General features: G+C 39.6%; 1 protein-coding gene across 2 annotated transcripts in view; it reads right to left on the reverse strand.

Moving 5' to 3' along the window:
* Positions 1-19,432, reverse strand: part of arl13a (ADP-ribosylation factor-like 13A) — a 29,908-nt gene that overhangs the window by 5,265 nt on the left and 5,211 nt on the right. The window contains exons 1-6 of one of the 2 annotated variants that reach the window (XM_056472024.1): positions 14,303-14,364; positions 11,847-11,960; positions 10,532-10,602; positions 10,201-10,450; positions 7,673-7,778; positions 7,343-7,548 (exon numbers count right to left, since the gene is read on the reverse strand). In XM_056472024.1, coding sequence (XP_056327999.1) covers positions 7,343-7,548; positions 7,673-7,778; positions 10,201-10,450; positions 10,532-10,602; positions 11,847-11,960; positions 14,303-14,322 — 767 coding nt within the window. In that variant the 5' untranslated portion in view covers positions 14,323-14,364. Of the gene's footprint in view, positions 1-7,342; positions 7,549-7,672; positions 7,779-10,200; positions 10,451-10,531; positions 10,603-11,846; positions 11,961-14,302; positions 14,365-19,432 lie in introns of those variants that run through there. The other variant, XM_056472025.1, reaches the window with a different exon arrangement.

A 19,432-nucleotide genomic window follows, 5' to 3' on the forward strand; every position in this document is an offset into this window, starting at 1 on the left:
ATAATAGTAAATGTTTGGTGAAAACCAAATCAGAAAAATAGGATGATTCCTGAATAAAAAGTTAGAATACTGCCTGCTGAATATTCAGTTTCACCATTATAGTCATGAATTGTATTTAAAAGATATTTTGGTAACACTTTATAATAACTACACACTACAAATAATTTTTGAGCATTAGCAAATAGTTAATTGATTATTTGTTAAGCATTAACTCTACATTAATATACGTTAGTAAGCAGTTTATAAATACAGCTGAGCTACAAATGCTGTATTCTAGATTTAAACGCAAAAATGCTTAAAGTAAACATAAAATGTGCTTAATAATTGTGTTTTCATACTTTATTAATGATTAATATTTCTCTCTAAATTAAGTATCGCATTATTTACAAACCAGTTATTTAAGAATTGTTGGTGTTTTTTTAAGATCATTCAGAATGAGTTAGTAAATAATTAATAAACTATTCAAATCAACATTCATATCTCTTATTATTCAGGCATATATTAACAGTTACTTTGCATGTTAATAAATGCTTTATTAACTCAACTTCATGCAGTTTTGTGACCTAATCTAAAGTGAGGACTATTTATGCTTCGTAAATCCCTTATAAATGACAACTAAAGGCTCAGCATCAATGAACATTAAATCTTTGCAATCTTATCTGAAAAATAAAATGACTGTAAAGTTTAAACATTGCTGAGTAACAGCAATTGAGTCTAAATATAACATAAATTTGGATAAAACAGCAACAATTTAACAATATATTATGACAATACATTTCAGTGTTATTGTTTAAACTGTACAGTAATTTTATTTCAGTTAAGATTGCAAAGATTTATTTTCATTTGATACAGTTTCATTTGTGTATCTTCAAATGAATATAGTAGTGTATATGTGTGTGAATGAGAGTGTATGGATATTTCCCAGGGATGGGTTGCAGCTGGAAGGGCATTTGCTGCTTTAAACTTATGCTGGATAAGTTGGCGGTTCATTCCGCTGTGGCGTCCCCGGATTAATAAAGGGACTAAGCTGAAAAGAAAATGAATGATGAATGACTGAGCCTTTAATTGTCATTTATAAGGGATTTACAAAGCATTAATAGTCCTCACTAGATAAGGTCACAGAACTGGATGAAGTTAAGTTAATAAAGCATTTATTAACATGCAAATTAATTATTAATAAATGTCTGATTAATAAGAATTATAAATGTTCATTTGAATAGTTATAATCATTTACTTACGCATTCTGAATAATCTTATAAATCCACAAACTATTCTTAAATTAAATAAAGCAATTTTTAATTTGGTAATGAAAAATGAATCATTACCCTACTGAAAAAAACAGCTTAAACCAGCCCAGGCTGGTTGGCTGGTTTTAGCTGGTCTGCCAGCCTAGTTTTAGAGGGGTTTTGGCCATTTCCAGCCTGGTCTTAGCTGGTCAGGCTGGAAAATGACCAGCTAAAACCAGCTTGACCAGCCTAGGCAAGCTGGGAGCCCAGCCAAAACCAGCTATGTCCAGCTTAAACCAGGCAGGTCAAGCTGATTTTGGATGGATTTTGCTGGTCATTTTCCAGTTTGACCAGCTAAGACCAGGCTGGAAATGGCTGGAAACCAGCTTGGAAATGGCCAAAACCCCTCTAAAGCCAGGCTGGTCAACCAGCTAAAACCAACCAAGCAGCCTAGGCTGGTTTAAGCTGGATTTTTCAGCAGGGTAATAAAGTATGAAAACACAATTATTAAACACATAAAAAACACATAAAAATATGCTACGTCTAGAATACAACATTTGTAGCTTTATTTATAATCTGCTTACTAATGTCACGGATTGGTCAGGCTCTCACGATCCCCACTCACGAAGATCACCATCACCTGACTTCTAATGAGCACACAGCTGCATCACATTCACGAGCACCAGATAAAAGCACAGCACTCCAGTCGCTCATTGTCCGGGCTCGTCTCGACGAAAGCGGACAACTGAGCGACCACTCAGCGTAGTCATCCTCAGCTAAAACAAACGATTTACTTACCTGTTCTCTTTGTATTCCTCCTAGTCTTCCTGGTCCTCCCGAATCGTCCTGTCTTCCAGTCCTTCCAAGTCTGTGTCATCCTCTGTCAGCTGTATCTGGTGTGTGCTGTCCATCCTCGTGTATTCCTGTTACCCAGCCACGGAGGAAAAGACCCCAACATCATTCCTGATCCTCCTGGCTATCCTTCATGTGCTCCTTGTTGTCATTTAATAAACACCCTAACGTTTCCTTACCTCTGTCTCCTGTCCGCTTCATAACAGAAGCCCGGACCCATAACGACGACAACATGAGCACCCTCGATCACTTTCAAGAGCTGGTGGACCAGTTGAAGCGGATTCTACAGCCACCAGCTCCACTTTCCAACGCACCACCAGCACCGAGCACTTCCGCCTCCACAGTTTCTTCTTCGGCCCTTCCTTCCAGTCCCATGGCCCGACCAGCGCCCTACTCAGGCGGAGCGGGGGAGTGCAATGGTTTTCTGTTACAATGTTCCCTCATATTCGAAATGCAACCTTCTCTATATCCCACAGATAAGTCAAAGATCGCCTACATCGTATCACTACTCTCTGGACCTGCACTTAAATGGGCTGAGACGATCTGGAACCAAGCCGGGCCGGTCATGAATTCCATCACTACCTTCACGGAGTATTTCAAAGAGGTGTTTGGACGTTCTGATGGGGAAGTAGCCGCTGGAGAGCAGCTGTATCATCTAAAGCAAGGTACTCTATCTACACAGGAATATGCTCTCCGGTTTCGCACTCTAGCAGCTGCAAGTGGATGGAATGAGAGATCGTTGTTGACCACGTACCGGCTCGGCTTGGAACCCACTCTCCGAATCCAGCTGGCCACATTAGATGATACAATGGGTCTGGAGAGATTCATCCAACATTCTCTCCGATGTTCCGATCGTCTCCGTTCCTATCAACAGGACACCATCACCCCCTCGTCTGCACTCCTCCAATCGCCTGAGTCAACAGCCTCTCCAGAACCAGAACCCATGATAATAGAGTCTGGAAGACTGACATCAGCGGAACGACAGAGGAGGCTGACCCGGGGTCTGTGTCTATACTGCGGTGTCAGTGGACACACCCGTATGGAGTGTCCCCTTCGTCCCATTCGGACTTCAGTGAGTGTATTCAGTACGAATATTGAACAATGTAAACCACTTACCACCACCGTACAAATAACTACTGCCTCTATTTCTCTCCTTGTCACAGCCCTCATCGACTCCGGGTCAGCAGGGAACTTCATCTCCCAATCCCTCTGTCGTCAACTCCACCTCCGTACTGAGGCGTCCTCGCATATATACCAGATACAACCGATAACCCAGTGCACTCGATCTTCGACCCGTATCCATCGACAATGCGAAGACATCCTTCTTCAAGTGGGGCTGTTACATCAAGAGAGGATTCAATTTCTGGTTCTGGAGGGTGCAAATATGGACATCATTCTAGGGCGCCCGTGGCTGGTGAAGCACGATCCCATCATCTCTTGGGGCACAGGAGAGATAAAGAAATGGGGATCTGGATGTACACCTACCTGTTTTCCAAATCTCCCTCTTCAAGGTCGGAACCCCATTTCTTTGTTTGCAACATCGGTCGAGAGCCCTCCTGAGAAGCAGTCTATCCACATTCCTAAGGAGTACAGCTCCTTTCATGATGTCTTCTGCCCCAAGAGAGCTTCCCAGCTACCGCCGCATCGGCCATGGGACTGCGCGATCGACCTAGTTCCAGATGCCCAGTTGCCAAGAGGTAGGATCTACCCGCTCTCGCTTCCAGAGAATCAGGCAATGGAAGATTACATAAGGGAGGCTCTGAGTCAGGGGTACATACGTCACTCAAAATCACCAGCCGCCTCAAGCTTCTTCTTTGTGGCCAAGAAGGACGGAGGGCTGCGTCCATGCATCGACTACAGGGTCCTAAATAACGGTACAGTAAAATACCGATATCCCCTTCCTCTGGTACCAGCCGCTTTGGAACAGCTCCGAGAAGCTAAAGTCTTCACTAAATTGGACCTCCGCAGCGCGTATAATCTGATAAGAATACGTGAGGGGGACCAATGGAAGACAGCATTCGTGACCCCTACTGGCCACTATGAATATGAGGTCATGCCTTACGGTCTGGTCAACGCCCCCTCCGTATTCCAAAACTTCATTCATGAAGTCCTCCGGGAGTTTCTTCACCACTTTGTAATAGTGTACATAGATGACATCCTCATTTACTCCCGGAGTGAGGCCGAACATCGCCAACACGTTGCGGAGGTCCTACACACATTGAGAGAACATCACCTCTACCTCAAAGCGGAGAAATGCTCATTCCACCAGAAGTCGATTCATTTCTTGGGATACATCATTGATCAAACCGGTATACGTATGGATGGGAAGAAAATTGAGGCTGTTCTATCCTGGTCAGAACCCACTTCCATTAAGGAGCTCCAGAGGTTTCTTGGGTTTGCTAACTTTTATAGACGGTTTATCAAGGACTACAGCAGGATTACATCACCTCTCACTAATCTCCTCAAGGGTAAACCCAAAGGACTGGAGTGGACCAAAGAAGCAGCCGCAGCCTTCCGCCTTCTTAAGAAGGAGTTCACAAGGGCCCCACTCCTGACTCATCCTGACCCAAATCTTCCTTTCGTGGTGGAAGTGGACGCATCCACCACCGGCGTCGGGGCAGTATTATCCCAACATCATGATACACCGCCCCGACTGCATCCCTGTGCCTATTTCTCTCGGAAGTTGAGCCCGGCGGAGCAGAATTACAGCATAGGAGACAGGGAGCTTCTAGCAATCAAGCTAGCCTTGGAGGAGTGGCGTCACTGGTTGGAGGGAGCCAAACATCCGTTCCAGGTGATCACAGATCACAAAAACCTCCAATATATCAAAGAGGCCAAGAGACTATGTCCACGTCAAGCCAGATGGTCACTTTTCTTCTCACGTTTTGATTTCTCCATTTCCTATCGTCCAGGACCCAAGAATCTAAGAGCAGACGCTCTCTCTCGTTTACACGAGCATCACGATCATGAAGAACTCCCAACGAAGATTCTTCCCGAACACATCTCCATTTGTCCGATCACCTGGAACGCTCCTCCAGTCGTTGCCACTCCGGAAGCCCCTGCTCCGCCGGGATGCCCTCCTCATCGGCAGTTCATACCACCTGAACACCGGGTAGATCTGATCCACTCCTTACATACCTCGCTAGGCACTGGACATCCAGGGATCAACAATACTCTCTCGCTAGTATCCCAACGATTCTGGTGGCCAAACATGGCAAGGGATGTGAGGCAATACGTTCAGGGCTGTAAGGACTGTGCCCAATCCAAGAGCCCACGTCATCTACCCGCTGGAAAGCTCCATCCCTTGCCGATTCCGAACCGTCCCTGGTCACACCTAGGAGTGGACTTTATCACTGACCTCCCCTCGTCAGAAGGTAATACCTGTATTCTAGTCATCGTAGATAGATTCTCAAAGTTTGTCAAACTAATCCCTCTGAAAGGTCTTCCCACAGCCTTTGAAACAGCCGACAATATCTTTAATCAAGTCTTCAGGTCATTTGGTATTCCAGAAGATATTGTGTCGGACAGAGGTCCACAGTTCATCTCACGTCTATGGAAAGCCTTCTTCAAGCTCCTAGGTGTGGCCGTCAGCCTCTCTTCTGGATATCATCCCCAAACCAACGGGCAGACAGAGAGGAAGATTCAGGAGGTGGGACGGTTCCTGAGGACCTTCTGCAGTGGTCACCAGAGCTCCTGGAGCCAGTATTTGGGCTGGGCAGAATATGCCCAAAATTCACTGCGGCAACCCTCCACCGGACTCACGCCATTCCAGTGCGTCCTGGGCTTCCAACCACCGCTCTTTCCCTGGGATGGCGAACCATCTGATGTCCCCGCAGTGGATCACTGGTTCCGGGAGAGCGAGAGAGTCTGGGACGAGGCTCATCAACATCTGCAGAGGGCAGTCCGTCGAAGCAAGGTAACCGCCGATAGAAGAAGGTCTGAAGAACCCAGATACACACCCGGACAAAAGGTGTGGCTATCCACCCGGGACATACGCATGCGACTGCCCTCTCGCAAGTTAAGTCCCCGATTTGTTGGTCCCTTCACCATCGTGGAACAGGTTAACCCCGTCACCTACAAACTACAATTACCCTCTCACTACCGTATTCACCCTACATTCCACGTATCACTCCTGAAACCCTATCACGATCCTGTTCTTCCCTCCACAGAGCCTGACCACGAAGAGGAACCCCCTCCTCCACTGCTCCTAGAAGAAGGAGCCGTCTACGCAGTGAAGGAGATCTTGCGTTCCCGACGTCGTGGTGGCCAGTTGGAGTACCTGGTGGACTGGGAAGGGTACGGCCCCGAAGAAAGGACATGGGTTCCCAGAGCTGATATTCTCGATCCTAGTCTCATGGTGGAGTTTCATGAGAGCCACCCTGAGTTCCCAGCGCCTAGAGGCAGAGGGAGACCACCACGGCGTCGGAGGTGTCGGCCCTCAGGAGCGGGCCCTGGGGAGGGGGGTACTGTCACGGATTGGTCAGGCTCTCACGATCCCCACTCACGAAGATCACCATCACCTGACTTCTAATGAGCACACAGCTGCATCACATTCACGAGCACCAGATAAAAGCACAGCACTCCAGTCGCTCATTGTCCGGGCTCGTCTCGACGAAAGCGGACAACTGAGCGACCACTCAGCGTAGTCATCCTCAGCTAAAACAAACGATTTACTTACCTGTTCTCTTTGTATTCCTCCTAGTCTTCCTGGTCCTCCCGAATCGTCCTGTCTTCCAGTCCTTCCAAGTCTGTGTCATCCTCTGTCAGCTGTATCTGGTGTGTGCTGTCCATCCTCGTGTATTCCTGTTACCCAGCCACGGAGGAAAAGACCCCAACATCATTCCTGATCCTCCTGGCTATCCTTCATGTGCTCCTTGTTGTCATTTAATAAACACCCTAACGTTTCCTTACCTCTGTCTCCTGTCCGCTTCATAACAACTAACGCCTATTAATGTCGAGTTAATGCTTAACAAATAATCAATTAACTACTTGCTAATGCTCAATCAATGATTCATAGTGTGTGGTTATTATAAAGTGTTACTGATGTTTTTAAAATAATATTTAAGTGACAATTTTTAAGAATAAAAACAATAGTAATACTATTTCTCAATACTATTGTTTTTATTAAGTCAAATCCTGCCTTGGTGAACAAAATAGAATTCTTTTTAAAAATGTATCTACTTAAAACATTAAAGCAATTTATTGACTCTTAACTTTTTAAATATAGTGTATATAAGGGTTATGATCTATTAATCAGCTCTTACTTCTCATCTTTAGTTTTATTCCGGCTCTTCTCAATTTTTCCCTTCCTATCTTTTTCCTCTGGGCCTAATGGTCGTCTGCCGTCTCTCATCACGCGGGCACAGAGATCTGGGTAGTCCAGACACACAGCTCGCAGTAACCATCTCAGACCCCGCAGGGTTTTTCTGTCTGACCAGCGACGGAGGTCCATTGAGGCAGAACATGGCTCCTGTAGATTAAGAGATTAAAAAAATACAGTAAAATCCATAAAAACATTGCCAAAATAAACATTAACAGTGGCATGTTGTTAGTTCCCTGGAGATATATGATGTTTATTGGTTCATAGTACTCACAATATGGCAAAGCGACCGGCTCTGGTTGACCAGCCTCTCTAGGGAGAGAATTTCAATGAGCTCATTTCCCAGCAGAGCATTCATTTTGTCTTGTTTATTTGCCAGCCTGTTATGAGATACAGAGATGGTTCAAAATTAGCCGGATAGCAGGGAAAAATTATAGTCACAATGAATATGCCTTGGATCATTTGGATTGTTTGTACCATTCAGGCTACAATGGCGATGCTTTTTGATTGTTTTCAGAAGTTGCGTGTAGACTAGTATCTAGATGTATTTACGGTTTATTCATTGCAGTGGCAAAACAGTTTGGCTTGGTTTAGACAGCTTTGAAACAACACAAAGCTTAGTAAATGATGACAGCATTTTTATTTTTGTCTGAACTATCATTTTGTTTGTTTAATTATTATCAAATTATTTAGTTTAATGACATAATTCTCTAACTAAAAACCTAAAACCGTCTTTAGGTCATGGTAAATATTTAATGAGTCATTCATTCATATGATAATAAATCAGACAGATGCAATGAAGCAAACCGTTTCAATATGAATAGCCCATTTAAGTATTTGTTCATCCATTCATTTAAAATTCAGAAAGGAAACACTGCTGTGATAATCAGATACATACAACACTTCTGCTGTGGCTTTATATGTAATATTTTTGTTGGCAAAACTGAGCAAAAATAGACAAAATTGTTTCTGAAATATAACAGAATAGTAACTTTATGTTTATTTTTATTTATTTAGCTATTCACACACACTCATACACTACAGCCAATTTTATTTATTCAATTAACCTATACTGCATGTCTTTGGGGGAAACCGGAGCACCTGGAGGAAACCCACACAAATCCGGGGAGGACATGCAAACTCTACATAGAAAGGCCACGAATCAACAACTTTCTTGCTGTGAGGTGACAGTGCTGATCACTGGGCAACTGTGCCGCCCTCAGATTTTTCACTTCCGCTTGATTTGCACTTCTGCATTTTCCTGACTTGGAGCACACTGCAGTCAGATGAGAGACACCATGCCAACTGTGCTGTCAATTTTGAGTTAAGATGACTTTTTATGATAACAGAATCTTTATTATTAATAATATACAGTTATTTTCAAAGACGAAGCCATGTGTACAGCGATGTAAAATAAGGATTTTACAAATGGGCAGTAGCATATTTTGAATTTTGATAATATTGGAGTAGTTTTACTGGCCATTGGGCTAGTTTTGGCTGGCCACTGGGATACTTTTAATTGGACATTGGGCTAGTTTTGGATAGTTTTGCCTGGCCATTGGGCTAGTTTTGGCTGGCCACTGGGTTAGTTTTGACTGGGCATTTGGTTAGTTTAGATGGGCCATTGGGCTAGTTTTGGACTAGTTTTGACAGGCCATTGGTCTAGTATTGATTACCCACGGGGCTAGTTTTTACTTGCCATTGGGATAGATTTAATTGACAATGGGCTAGTTTTGGGCTACTTTTGACTGACCATTCGGCTAACTTAGATTGACAATTGGTCTAGTTTTGATTAGCCTTTGGGATAGTTTAAGGATTTAAACTTTCAACAGTGTTGACTGGCCAATGGATTCGTTTTGAGTGGCCATTGAGCTAGTTCTGACTGGCCGTTGGGATAGATTTGATTGACCACAGGGCTACTTTTGGGTTGGCTTTGACTGGCCATTTGGAGTATTTTTGATTGACAACTGGGCTAATTTTGACTAGACATTAGGCTAGATTTAATTGACCATTGTGCTAGTTTTGGGCTAGTTTAGATGGGCCATTGGGCTAGTTTTGATTGATCACAGGGCTATTTTTGGGCTGTTTTCGACTGACCCACTGGGCTAGTTTTGACTTGGGATAGATTTAATTGACGATAGATTAATTTTGGGTTACATTTGACTGGCCATTGAGCTAGTTTAGATTGACAATTGGGCTAGTTTTGACTGACCATTGAGCTAGTTTAGACTGAAAAATTGGGCTAGTTTTGATTGGCCATTGGGCTAGTTTTGAGTGGCCATTGGGCTAGTTTTGGGCTAGTTTGGAATTGCCATTGGAATAGTTTTAATTAGCCATTGAGCTAGTTTTTGGCTAGTTTAGACTGGCCATTGGGCTAGTTTGGACTGGCAACTAGGCTCAATTTGGTCTAGATTTGACTGGACATTGGGCTAGTTCTGATTGACTATCGGGCTATTTCTGTGCTAGTTTTGACTGGTCATTTGGCTAGTTTTGATTAACCATTTGGCTACTTTTGGCTAGCCATTGGGCTAGTTTTTATTGACCACTGGGCTAGTTTTGACTGGCCATTGGGCTACATTTTATTGACCATAGGGCTAGTTTATTGCAAAAACCTAGCAAACCTGTTCTATAACCTTCTTCAGAAATCGATTGATCTCCTGTCTCACATTCAATACATCAAAATTCATAGATCTGAGGGTGGGTGCATTAACTGCATAAAAATTTTGAGCATATAATTATAGACTTTTTCATGACTAATTATTTAAATCATCATGCTAAATCAATGGTAGCTGGGTATCTTACACAAGCAGAGGCTTTCCTGCTACTCTTGGATGCTTCAGCAGGTCCACCAGAGCTTCTTTGACCTCCTTCGTTCGTTGTCTGTCACTTGAATCCACCACAAAGATGATGCCGTGAGCTTCACCGTAATGCTCTCTCCAGGAGCCACGCACCTCCAGACCTCCACCTATATCCAGTATATTAACCAGGTAGTTCTCCACCCTTAATTCAGTGCGGACGCATCCATGAGTAGGACCTACATCTCCAGGAGGCACTGAATAAAACATATATCATATATTAAAACAAGATGCAGTCAATTCAGCATTTCTGCTAACCTGATATACATTTAAATTACCTCTCAACATTCCTCTGACGCAAGAGGTTTTTCCTGCCTTGTCCAAGCCGACAACCAGCACTGTAATCTTCCTAGAAAGATGTAAAAAACAAAGAAAGGTTTTGTGCAGTTCAATTTGATCAACACATAAAACATTTGACTTTAAAGGCTTTATGGCTTTAATATGACTTTTTTTTTAATTAGGCAATAAATATTATCACACCATATTGTAATTATGATAATTACTAGATTAAAACTAGTAAAGTGTGTCCTCATAGACTAAATTAGTTTAAATATACACTAGGGTTAAATGTACTATTACTGTTATGTACTATTGCACAAAGAAAGTATTATTAATTTCAGCTTAACCTAGTGTTTTTGAACCAAACTATAGTAAAGTACTTGAATGAATCTGATGTGAAATTTCTTTAGTTGCTGTGGTCAAACAAAGGCTAAAGCAATATAAACAAATTACCCAATACTGTACCAAGGTTTCTACAACTATACACCACAATTTATTGTCGTAAAACTAAAGTATACTACAGTATTTATTACAGTTTATCCGGAAAAAACAGTTAATAACAGAGTGCTGTAACATTCATTAGCAAAGAGTAAACAGTATAATACACTTTACAATAGTATGTTTCAAAAACACTGTAGCATTTACTATAAATCACCATAAATATACTACAGTGTATATATATATATATATATATATATATATATATATATATATATATATATATATATATATATATATATATATATATATATATATATTATATATTATTATATATTTTTTTATTTATATATATATATTTTTTTTTTATGTAAAACATTGATTAATAGAATACATTTATAGTGATAATTGTGTCATTTCAAAAATAGTGATGATGCATGTTGGTGGGTTTGCCTATATTGCAGCCATTATTTTTAAACAAAGATGAAGGAGTGTAGTTAAGCATTTATGGCAGTTGAGAGAGGCCAGATATGAGTTTTTTCTGGAAGGTTTTCTAAGAAGAGCTGAGGATTCACAATTCCCGGATAAACAGATCAATCTTTTCTGAGTTGTTCAATGCATTACAGCCTCATGTAGTACTTGCTGACTCATTCCCTATGCAGCCAATTTCAACAAATAAACACATGATAGTTTGTTTTTTAAAAAGATGGTCATGTGATGTGACTTATATACAGAAGATGACCTTAAAATGGCAAAAAAAAACCTAAGAAATAAATTTCAAAGTGCCTAAAAACTAAGCTAATGGAAACGATTCCAACGAACAGTCACACAGAATTGTATAGGACTTCATGGCTATATATCATGGCTAACTGATACCTCAGGGGTTGCTGGAGTTTGGAGACCCAGCTGCAGCAGTTGCTCATAAGGTTGAACATGTTGACCTGAGGTGGAGAACACCAGGGAGAGCACCATCGTCTCCTTAACTCATACCTGAGGGCAGACAACGGAGATACTCTTTCGTACCAATGGTCTTAGAATAAATCTACAGCTCAGCTGTTGTGTCTCACAACATTAACCTTAAGAGTACAAGCTTCATTAGTGACTTCTGCCACCCACAACCACGCTTTAATGCTCAAAGTGCCACACTAAAGGCACAGAATGTTATTTTTGCTGCTAAAGAGTATGTATTGACAACAAATAAAGGTGTAGATTGATGATGCCGTGTCCGAGTGTGGAAACATGGGAGTTGTGGTCCTTATTACATCCTATGGGACTCTTAAAATGATGTTTACAGATGAGCTACGGTATTTAATATGTATAATATTATAATATGTGGCAGTGTGAAGCAGAGAAATGCTGAAAGATGTCAAACCACTTCCGGTTCTCCCACTTTTAACAAACTAAATAGATTTAAGGATTCTGTTACAGTATAATACTGCTCTGTACAGTCTAATAAAAGGCACAGCATATTAAAGTGTATTTGGTGTTTTAATTGTCAATCTAAACTAACCCAGTGGCCAGTCAAAACTAGCCCAATGGCCAGTCAAAACCAGCAAAAAACTAGTCCAATCTTTAATTAAATCAAGAGTAATTGCCAGTCAAAACTAGCCCAAAACCAACCCAATGGACAATTAAAAAAGCCCAATGGCCAGTCAAAACCAGTCAAAAACTAGTCCAATGGTCAATTAAATCAAGCCCAGTGGCCAGTCAAAACGAGCCCAGTGGTCAATCAAAACTACCCCAAATGGCTAGTCAAAGCCAGCCTAAAAGTAGCCCAGTGGTCAATCAATGCTAACCCAATGGCCACTCAAAACTTATCCAGTGGACAGTCAAAACTAGCCCAATGGCCAATCTAAACTAACCCAATGGCCAGTCAAAACTATCCAAAAAGTAGCTCAATGGCCAAATTAAACCTATCCCAATGGCTAATCAAAACTAGCCCAATGGTCAATTAAATCTAGCCCAATGGCCAGTCAAAACAAGCCCAGTGGTCAATCAAAACTTCCCCAAATGGCTAGTCAAATCCAACCTAAAATTAGCCCAGTGGTCAATCAAAGCTAACCCAATGGTCCCCCAAAACTAACCTAATGACCAGTCAAAACTAGCCCAATGGCCAATCTAAACTAACCCAATGGTCAGTCAAAACTATCCAAAAAGTAGCTCAATGGCCAATTAAAACTATCCCTATGGCTAATCAAAACTATCCCAATGGTCAATCTAAACTAGCCCAATGACCAGCATGTATGACATCATAAGCATGGCGATACAGGACATGGTCTGTGCTACTAAATTGCTTAGTTCTTCGGATTGAACATGCTTTCAATACTTAGGACTGGTTATAAAAGGGCACCATTCTCATTTAGGCATTTTATTTGCATTTGTTTATAGTTTAAAATATGTGTATTATGTATACGTTTATAATGTTCATCCTTTTTATAATACTTTCATTAAAAATAATTTCTAAAAATGCACTTTTGTAAGTTAGAATTTACAGCCAAACAAAGCAAAGCAGCTAAACAAGTAGAAGAATGACTTTAAAACACGCTTAATTTCACACTAAAACAGAACATCTCCTGCTCTCTTTTATTCTTATCAATCAAATAAAAAAAAAAATCACAATAGTCTTTATTTTCAGCATTTATGCTTTGTTTTCGCAGCTTTCGAGGGTCAAACAAAAGCAAAACAGCAGATTAGACACTGGTTTTGTGCCAGCTAGCAGAATAAGCTCTTGGATGCCAAGATAACCTGGTCAAATTCAGATAACAGCTGTCTGTCTGGCGTAGACACACAGTAGCCTAATTACATTCACAGGTGCCTGAGATGTAGGAGCGCTTGGTGAGCCATTCCCTGTACATCTGTTCAGTCCTTTAAGCCTTTACAAAATAGTCTGAGTCAATTATGCTGTTCCCGTTCTGAACACATGACCCCTTTATCTGAGCAGCACAAACAGCAACAGCCCACCTACCACTTATGTTTATTCCTGTAATATAAGCTGAATCATTGTTTCTACACATTAAAACATGGTATATAATTAAGGATGCCACAACTGTTAGTTCAATATTGTATATTTGACCACACATACTGAACATAAACATGCTAAAATACATTATAAATGCAGATTGCCAACTGATTACAGAAACAAAAAATAATTTCAGAGCATTTCTAAAACTGGAGACTATAAAACTATTAATTGTCAGTCTACTCCTCTGCACAATCACATGTGATTATAAACATCCCTATGAATATTACAGACATATTGACATAACATCCTTTATAGGATTAATATGAAGTAGTTAAACAATAAAATGACATTAAATAAACACGTTACTCACAGTAATATGTCAGAATCCATGCGTTTTTGTTTGTTTCTCCAGAGACATTTTGCACAAGGCTGCTAAAATCTAATCAGGCTCTACTTATTCCTCTAATCCCGTCACCTCATGTGGGCGGAGCTCTGAGTAAACACCGCCACATCCTTACAACCAATCACATGCTCACAGACGACACCTGTCATTCTGAATGGCTGGTTTAGGTCTCTTAAACTGGGCCAAATGTAGCCGTCTGCCAGGTTATTATCATTCAGCTCCATGTAAACATCCTAATAAAATCTAGGAATTAAGTTTGAAAAGGCTTTGTACACACATGCTTGGAGTTAAATGAGAAATATTGTATTTACTAGTCAGTCTGAGTCACTGTACTGTTAATAGCATCATAGCGTGACGTCATTTGTTGTTTACACAGCACTGGTAGATAAAGCGCTCAAGTCTCACCTGTATCTGCTCCTAAAATCTGCTGCTTACATTAAAATAGTATTTTTTTTTTTGTATTCTGGTCTTTTTCCACCGGCCTTCTCTCTGAAAACCTATGAACAGAAGTTTGTGCATGTGTCTATTGCCTGTGGAGCGCCTGGTTGCCATTTATTGGAAAAGTATTCATGGTCCATCTCTGTCACTTTGGATTAAGGAAATGTCTTCTAAGACTAACTATTTCATCAAACAAACAATGTACACATTTTACAAGATTTGGGACATCTTGCTTTATTTTGCTTTATTTTATATGAGAATGGACTGACCGTTGAGTGACACCAAATAATGTGATCATGCTGTGTGAGTGTTTAATGATAGTTGACTGTGTAAATACATGAATTGAGTTTCTGACTTATTATAAATTTTTCACTTTCATTGGAATGTATGTGTTAAACTGTCATTGTCTTAATGCATTTTACTAAATTGCCCTTTTTGTTTTTATTTTATTATTATGATACTACTATTGTTATTTATGTATTTATTTTTGCAAATCTGGTTGGGTCCCATGGCTCCCACGGTACAGCAGCAGGAATGCAGACATCTAGTTTGTTTTTACCACGTTTCCTTTCTCATTCGGTCGGAACCCGAAATACTGCCAAACTGCAGAGGGTTGTGTTCTTTTTCGAGAACAGGTCACTTGGGGCGCGACTTGCCATCTTACCTCATCTCTCTCTCTCTCCTCCACACTGTTCTGTGACGACAATCACGTATACACATTTTTAGGCATTAAAAAAATAATATTTAATACTTGTGTCCTATATAAGTGCATTGTTTTTTATGACGGTATAACGGTGCTGAAACTGACATCGTTGCTATTTTTAGATCCCGCGGTATACCATATTACCATATTACCGCCCTAATATGCACTGTAAAAATTACTAGTTGACTTTTCTTTAAAAAGAGAGTAAACTCGTTGCCTTATAATTAACCTGGGTGCTATATGTCGACGCACTAACCACTAGGCTATTGGCGCCGACACGTTTACTAACTTTTTAAAAGTAAAATCAACTTGTTGCTTGTAAAGTAATTGCTTTTTACAGTGTATATATAAATATTATACTTTCACTTATTCATGATTACACAGTGGCATGCAAGTATATGCAAAACAGACATTATACTGCCTTGCATAAAAACTTTATGCTAATACATACTAAAAAAACATTAAAAACTGCCACCTTAATAAAGTGAAACTGTGTGGGTTGACATTAGAATTTCACACATTTCATGAAAAGACTTCTGGCCCTGATCACTGAGCAGATGTGTGAATGTCATACAGGATTACAATATTGCTATTAAATAAACATGAAGTCTGATGTTTGAATATGTACATATGTTTAGGGTTCAGTGAATTGCTTGTCACTTCATCTCGCTTTTGTCTTTTTGATTTTTGTGTGTGTGCAGACCTTTTCAGCTGCTTCATTTTTTAGGGATTCTTTTGAAGGCACAGTGAGTCTTTTATTGCTTTTAAATATGTACATCCCAATGTAACACTGCACCAAATATCCAAATATTATCTAAAATACCACAGTTTCAATGGCTTCTGTGCTTTGACATGATCAAATGGATTTTGTTTAAAGATTTTTGGCACCGATCACCTTCCATACACCAACAATTTTTCCTATTTGACTTTTCAAATTATTGAAGAACAAAATTATGCGTCCAATTGAAGTTTACAATTATTTATTACTCCTTTTGTTCATCATAATAATCTGAATAAACACAAATGTTATGAATTTTTAAACCTATATACAATCACTAGAAATAAAAGCTAAGCAGAGGCCATGAAGCACATTTACAGCCCCATTAATGCCTCCAACAGCCCTACACTGCATTTTTATTCATATGCAAAGCTGTTTCACTCATGCATCCATCACAATAGGGAAGAGATGACATTCTCAACTTGAAATTTACCTTTTAAATCCACAGAAGCTCCAAAATATGTAAACGTGATTGCTTTATAAATATATAAGTGGCATGCACTGCAAAAGAAAATGCTGGGTTCCACATAATCGATTTGTCTAACCTCATTCATTACTTTTCCTCCAGCTTATTCCTTTTATTCATCAGGGGTCGCCACAGCGGAATGAACCGCCAACTTATCCAGTACAGCTGCAACCCAGTACTGGGAAGATTTGTCTAACTTGTGCTAACTTATTAATTTTTACAAATTTAAGTGGATTGAACATAAAATAATTAAGTTGTCTCCCAAAAAGGATTGTGTTGTTTCAGCTCAATTTAAATAACTAGTTTGACTAAAACACCAAACATTATTTTCTGAGTGCATGCAAACACTAAAGTTAACTTTTCTTTCATTTTATTGTTATTTTTATATCATATTTTTAATATCACACGTATCAAACCCATGGTCATATTAGATTGATTCAAGGTTCTAAGCAAATTAACAGCAAGTATACTTTTTTCCAAAGAATTAGCACCAAACACACTACCGGTCAAAAATTAGGGGTCAGTAGTTTTTTCATGGCTTTTTTTAAGAACAATTTTCTGTTTATCAAGGCGGCATTTATTAAACGCAAAAAAAGTTGTTAAATATTTCTTAAAATGTTAAATAACTGCTTTCTTATTGTATGCAGTTTCAAATTAAATTATTACTCCAGTCGTTATTACTTTTATTACTATTACCATTATTAATAATAATAATAATAATAGTATTAATAATAATAATAATTAATATTAGGGTGATTTCTGAAGGAGCATGTGACTCTGAAGACTGAAGTAATGAAGCTGAAAATTCATCTTTAAAATCACGGAAATAAATTATTAAATTAAATTATAAACTACTTTTGAACAGTTATTTTACAGCCAATTACATTTCAGAATTTTACTATTAGTACTGTATTTTTGATTAAATAAATGCAGCCTTGGTGAGCAGGAGAAGCTTATTTTAAAACATTTAAAAATCATACTGACCTCAAACTTTTGACCGGCAGTGTACATTTTGTCTCTAAGAAGATTTCTGAACAACTTTCCGAACAAATTAAAATTTTCAAAATAATTATCGGTCTAAAACAGCTTTACAAAAAGGTGCACATTATTACTAGATTACAGTCCAAATTAGAAAAGTCAAGGAGTTGTGTTTAGGTTGGACAGTACATAAACTTTGTTATACAGTACATTCTTTCCCAAATGGTGATAACTATGGGTATATGTGCCAAAAATTAGAATAGCAAAGTCCATTTATATTAATAATTAGTTTCAAAGGGTGAAACTTGTGTGTTATATTAGTTCGTAACACACAGTGTAATATTTCAAGCCCTTATTTGCCTCAAAAGCCTTAAAATTTAAACAAATAAAGCCTTGAAATATTTGACTTTGTGTGTAGTGAACTATTACAACACACAAGTTTCACTTTTTGAAGCAAATTATTTAAATAAATGGACTTTCCATGTTTAATGAAGTGTATTTGTGCACTAAATGTTTGTGTTGTACTGGGCTGTTATGATATGACATATTGTTAATATTACGAAAGGCTTGCAGTAAATACTGCAGCCAATTTGGTGCCATTGTATATGGTCAATTAAATGTTTTACGGCCTCATAAGTTTTTCACTTATCAGTGTCTCGGTCTCACTGTCTACCACAGTCAGTCTTTCCCCTGCCCTTAATTCACGTCAGGTAGCCTCTAATTATCATGACAACATAGAGTTTCGGGCACAACCCACATTAAAGCGTGCATTTATCCCTGTGTCACACAAGATCTCAAATCAAAGATTGTTTCAAGCCAACACAATGAATTTCAAACTATCTATAAATCACCTAGATTTTACCAAACAAACATATTAGAAACAATTGCTTCCGTTTTTATCAGCTACTTTTCATTTTTCTTAGAACTACAGTTATCTAGTGTTTACATCAGATATCGCCTCTGCACGCCTCTGATAAGCCGAAGTGTTGCATTTCCTGAGGTGTGTGCTGTACTTTCAACCACCAGAAGTCTTCTTTTTATATTACTCTGAATGCTCTTCATGTATCCGCATCTAAGCTATCAATTTGAAGCTTAAATTACTTAAGGACTAGATTCTTCCATCTAAAACCGGATGTGAAGCCATCGCCAAAACAAAACAAAAGCTACATCCTCTTTTCTCCTCTGTAGCCTGATCTGATTAAGTAATTACTGGCAGGCGCTTACTTCATCTGCTGACTAAACTCATGCAGGGACATGAGTGCAGATACAGCCCCCGTCAACTGGCCATGACACAAATGAAAACAGAACGGGTTGCCTGTCCTTACGGTGGCCACACATAGCACATTATCTAAGGCAGAGATCCACTAGCTCATGTATTTTTACTAATCGCTGTATTATCCTATGATTCACTGATTTAGATTCAGAGCAGGCCGTATGCACTTGTCTACTGGTTATTCTGTTTGGGACAATGAGTCTGTGGGGGTTGAACAACAGTGGCACTTCTGTGTGTCTCTTCTCATGGAGTAAAGACATACCAGCAGGCGTGCTATGGAGAAATCTCTATATACTGACAGAGATTTTAAAAGGAGAAATAAACATTCTGAGATGCGAATGTTAGGGCAATGGCATCTGTTTGCATTGTGAGATTTTACAAGGATGGTTTATGATCCTGTGAGGCCCCTGTGGGCATTATACGCTTTGAAGTCCCTCCTTGATTTGTAATGAGTAAATAGC

The sequence above is a fragment of the Danio aesculapii genome, chromosome 14 (assembly GCF_903798145.1).
Source record: "Danio aesculapii chromosome 14, fDanAes4.1, whole genome shotgun sequence".
In the NCBI taxonomy this organism is placed as follows: Eukaryota; Metazoa; Chordata; class Actinopteri; order Cypriniformes; family Danionidae; genus Danio; species Danio aesculapii.